Consider the following 5,093-nt stretch of genomic DNA (forward strand, 5'->3'; position numbering starts at 1 on the left):
TTTTCAACCCGGCATCATTAAGTTTTCGCCGAAAATATGCCCTCCTCAATCTCTTCTTCTCTGCAATGCAGTCCCTCAAATGTCGTGAGAAATGGTTCTTTCTGTATCATAACCATAACCCGCAGATTATTGCTCAGTATTTATGTAACATTGAATAACCTCAATCTAACTAACAGGTAGGCAATTTTGTGAACATTGATGCACCTTAGTTTATATGTACTTGTAGGTGTAATCGAATTCCAAATATTGATAAAAAGGTGAAGAAAAGGTGAAATTCTTGCAGGGACTGTTTCTTGATGAAAAAATTTCTCAAAATTTCTTATCGACCGAGAAATTTTTGATAAATTTGCGAAATCTTTGCGAAATTAATTTCGCAAAAGCGATCCCTGATTGTTACCATCTGCCGCTGTTTCCGTTATCAGCAGAGATTCTTTTTATATCGGCTTTGTGTTGTCAAAAACACGTATTTCGGTCCAACATCCAATAATAGACACTAATCTTATCTGTACGAAAATATGGAAGCGAGACCAAAACGTCTACGTGATATTGGCAATATCTCAATTGTAAAGACAAATTGATTTAGCACCGCGTAATCATAGTCTGTGAATCTTATCTTTTCCGAGAAAAACATTGCTGCCAGCTTGTGCGAGATACAGCCTGTGAAATTGTGAAAGTCACGACACAAACACAAGAGTATCCAAAACTTCCCAAATACTTGAGGCAATTATCTTATCTAAAAATCAGCGCACAGAGTGAATATAAGTCTTTGGTGACCGCCTTCATCTTTTCAAAGAACAACCATCACTTGATGAACGAACAGATCATGGCAAAGCTTTTCGTTTTGTTGGCTCTGGCAGTTGCCAGTGCTGTTGGAACAACTCCACAGGTAAATAAGTCGATACTACGATTTACCGTCGACAATAAAGGATTTCAAAGGACTGATGTGCAACGGTTTTGATCGCTACTTCTTTTTTGTACAGGAATTTATCGGTCAAATCAGAGCCGCTCATGAGTCGTCTGCCCATGGAAACCAATTTTTGTTGTGTTCGGAAATGCCAGCCGTTAGAACGTTGGAAGTCAATTTTTTCAGTGTGACTAATCCGGCTCAGTTTTTGAGTGGAGCTAAGCCGAATCTTCAAGAAATGCAGACTGTGATTTTTAAGTGAGTTCACACAGGATTCAGTTGAACGACAGAACATTAATCGGTTAATTTGCAACAAATTTTCAGCGAAATTCGTCAAAGAGTCAATTGTTCTGCTAATGTTGCTGATATGTCCATCAACTTCGGTCAGAATCGCTACTGGTCACACAAAAGTGGTGATTTAACTCAACGTGTTAACGCTGCCAATATTCCGTTCCAAGTATGAATTAGGAGACGAAATGCCGTTATGCGAAATTAAATTCCATTTTTATACAGCGCGTCGGTCATGCTCTGTGTAATGATGCTGTTGGTGGAGTCTGCTCTTCCGCGTCACAATTGTACCAACAGGGTGAAGGTTATATCAAAGAAGGTGCTACCATCAATGAACTTTTGATTAATGGCGTTGACACGACGAATTACAAGAACGTGATCACTGCTAACCCGCAGATCAAAGGTGATCTACCGGAATTGGAAAGAGACAGCTTTGCCATACTTTCTCAGGTACTGCTACAGAGTCAGTGATCGTAGTGCCGTATACAAAGATCCAATTTTATTTCAGCTGCACTATCCCAAACGACTAACACTCAACTCAGACTCGGACAGTTATGGCAAGATCATGTTGATGGATGATCAAAGTGAAATGTTGTGGTGGAAGACCGAATCATCCCTTCCAATTTGTTCTCAATTCCCTGGCACCAATGGCGAATATTACGACAAAGTCACCGAACAATCGGTTCTTCACTACTATTCGGACGATCTTTGTGCAGCTGCAGTTTTGAAATTTGACTCGATTGACAACAGCCACGGCTTCCCAGCACTTAAGTTTGTCGCATATCCAGAATCAATTGGAGGCAGTTGCTATGCTACATCGGTCAATCTTCCATTCGGTGCTGTTGACGTCAAGGGATGCCAACGTGGATTGCCGTTTGTCATGTCAAATCCCCATTTCCACGATTCCGATGCCAGTTACCGTGCGGCTCTGGAAGGTATGAGTGCGGATGCAACAAAATACCAGACCTACTTCATTATTGAGCCGGTAATTTTGAGTTAAATTTTGTTAGGGAGTCAGTAGATCAGAATTTCCGATTTCAAGGTCACTGGAATGTTGGTCGAGTACAGCCAGAAGTATCAGCTTAACGTCAATTTACAGAAATTCAAGCAGAATGATAATCTGAATGCTGGGGCAATGCCTGACACTATTTTGCCTGTTTATTGGTTCGACAAGGTATGACCAGAGATCATACCAATGCAATGATAAGAAGGCCTAAAAAGAGAATTTTATTTCCAGAAATACATGCTAGATGATACCCACATCGACGCACTAAAGAGTATGCTTACAGGATCGGGAACAACAACAACAACAACTACTACTACTATTACACCAATAGGCGATGGCGAACAAGTATCCAGTGAACAGTTACGAACCGTTGAAGAGAAACTAAGCTCCATTTCCTACCAACTTACCGTGGTCTCTGCGGCTGTATTCACTTTCATTGTTCTTACCGTCGTCATTTTATCTGGCTTCAGTTTGATTCAGTTCCGACACAACAAAAAGTTAATCCGTCGTGGTGACGGATTGCCGCAATACGTTGAAAATCCATACCCAACTAAATAATGATTTGTGATCAGCCAAAACTACCCAGCACGGATAATTTTATTATTACTGCTGATCACTCATCAATTGATTCAACAAAAATTTCTGATTAGAGAATTGATCGAAATTAATCAATTTACATTTGCACCAACCGCTGTTCGTGTAATTTTGTCGATTGTGAGATGCAATACAAAATGAGTGAAAATTCGATGGGGGAAAAATGTGCGCCCGCGACACATTATCCAATCATCAACTTTTTTCAAAAAAAAAAATCATTTTATCAATTCATTTACTTGCCTAGTGTTGTAAAAGCAATACAAATAAAATCCATGCAAATGATCACAGGTTTTCTTAAGACTTTCACCATATTCGCGCTCATAACCACTAAGAATAGCAGACGATAAAAAAATGACTGCCGTAGTACCGTTCCAGATGCTGTTCCAGCTGTAAGGCCCTCAGGAAGAAGGAAAAAACTTGCATTTTGCCACCAAATTTTTTTCAAGACTTCTGTAGCAGGGCGGCATGTCTCCTCACTATTATCACTTTTCAGACTATTTTTGAGAGGAGTGAGAGTGAGAGGGTACCAGATTATTTTTGAAATACATAAGATTAGAGGAAGGAATTTGTTCGTGTAGTGTTCGTTTGATGGCCCTGCCACAATGATACACAATCGTACACATTACATTTTCAATATTTCTCAATTGTTGACAGTTACGTTACACAAAATTTGTAGTTGTGTTAGTGTAATTTCAGCGGCCTCCCTTCATTTCAGCCATGTTGAATCAGCGATACAAAATTATTCATTCACGAGCCAAAATATTTTTTCGAATATCTTTGGTAATTCTTACGAAACGCTTCCGATCGCAACATTCCTTTGTTTTGGTTCATCTGTAATTACTGAGGTCTGTCGTCCGTCGCAAACAACAATATCCAATTTATTTATTTCGCAATATTTTTTTTGTTTACATTTTGACATGTGAAGGTTGGTTACACTTGCTCATATTTGGAAAAAGTTGGATCATGACAAGTGGACCGCCAGCAGCTTTCAGTGTGTTTTGAACCTTTGTTTTTACACGTTGTCACACTTACAGTTGTCAAATTCAAGATTTTCATACGAAGGTCACTCAGATTGCTTGGTGAAAAAGGACTCTACATCGAACAAATTCAATTTCTTGGCACTATTATTATCCATTTATTTCAAGAAAAAAATATAAAGGTCACAGTTTCCTTTCTCTAATTATTACATAAAAAAAAACATTAAAGCAAACGTTAACAAAAAGAATAAGTCAAAAAAGGAAAAATTAGCCTGCGTAGCTTCAATTCGCAATTTTAACGATTCAAAGAAGCACTATACTTTCTGCAACATAAAAAAAATCGTGTTTTCACCTACGTAGTAAACACAAACTTGTCGAGCCAATCTCACTCTATAGACTTATGTTAGTCCTAATTTTTAAAGTTGACCTGAACCACTCACCAAACTTCTACCTGATATACAAATTTTAATTCATTCCTTAAAAAATTAAAAATAACATTTACTTTACTAGGGAGGTAATGTGGTCTTCCCTTCAGGCTGAAGCCCTCGAATACAGTAATCCCTGGTACAGTAATCTACTAATTCATTGTATGATATAAAAATGAAAAAGATTGAAATCAGACAGTTTCTTTAGAGGTTTGAAGCCAGTGACCAATAATAAATGAAACCGAGTGGTAAACGGTTTTTTATGCACTAAATGTGTAGATTTTGACTCGAGACCGTAGGGTGACTGATAGGTGTGAGTGATATTACTGATTTTACACAACAGTCACTCGTTTTTAGTCACTTTTCAGTTACTTTTTTAATTCAAAATAATAGTGAATTTACCAACTATTTTCGGAAAAATCGCTCACTTATTCACTCTTTTCGCAAGAAAAATCACATGCCGCCCTGCTGTAGGCTTGCAGCACAAAAGTACTGGGCTCATTTATATGTGGAACGATAGTGGGTGAGGCCAGCTACAACACCCTATGCTCAGTTCCGTGGAACATCGATACTGCAGGGAAGGCGGACACTCCGAACATCTGCTACATTTCTAGTCATAACTCTCGTGGATCTACTCGCACCAAGCAGTGCGTATACTCTACCTGTGGTCTTTCCAAGGCCGACATTCGTACAACAGTACAATAATTTAAAATAATTGTTTCTTGAGTTATTGCCGAAAAACTGTTTACCCTCTGACGTGTCTTTACATTTGAACGGTTTTCACAGAAAACAATTTTTTTTCGAAAAAGTGAAAGAGACGTGTTTTCTAGAATTGAGAGACGAATCCAACGAGCTATCACTCATTAAAATCGGAGACCGCTTGTTCCCCAATCGCCTGA

At 38.6% G+C, this 5,093-nt stretch overlaps 1 protein-coding gene across 1 annotated transcript; it reads left to right on the forward strand.

Annotated features, from left to right (window-relative positions):
- Positions 1–736: 736 nt before the first annotated feature.
- LOC119075719 (lysosome membrane protein 2-like) lies at positions 737–3,075 on the forward strand. The gene is made up of 7 exons (XM_037182250.1): positions 737–886; positions 981–1,162; positions 1,229–1,361; positions 1,418–1,642; positions 1,701–2,177; positions 2,235–2,366; positions 2,430–3,075. Exons 1-7 carry the CDS (start codon positions 809–811, stop codon positions 2,754–2,756), a joined length of 1,554 nt encoding a protein of 517 aa, XP_037038145.1. The 5' UTR covers positions 737–808; the 3' UTR covers positions 2,757–3,075.
- Positions 3,076–5,093: the final 2,018 nt, after the last annotated feature.

The sequence above is a fragment of the Bradysia coprophila genome, unplaced genomic scaffold (assembly GCF_014529535.1).
Source record: "Bradysia coprophila strain Holo2 unplaced genomic scaffold, BU_Bcop_v1 contig_232, whole genome shotgun sequence".
In the NCBI taxonomy this organism is placed as follows: Eukaryota; Metazoa; Arthropoda; class Insecta; order Diptera; family Sciaridae; genus Bradysia; species Bradysia coprophila.

Excerpts from the sequence above, each read along its gene's own strand:
- LOC119075719 (XM_037182250.1), top strand. The coding sequence starts at position 809 with ATGAACGAACAGATCATGGCAAAGCTTTTCGTTTTGTTGGCTCTGGCA. Across the intron at positions 1,643-1,700 it reads GCTTTGCCATACTTTCTCAG|CTGCACTATCCCAAACGACT; the intron begins GTACTGCTACAG and ends ATTTTATTTCAG. Across the intron at positions 2,178-2,234 it reads CCTACTTCATTATTGAGCCG|GTCACTGGAATGTTGGTCGA; the intron begins GTAATTTTGAGT and ends TCCGATTTCAAG.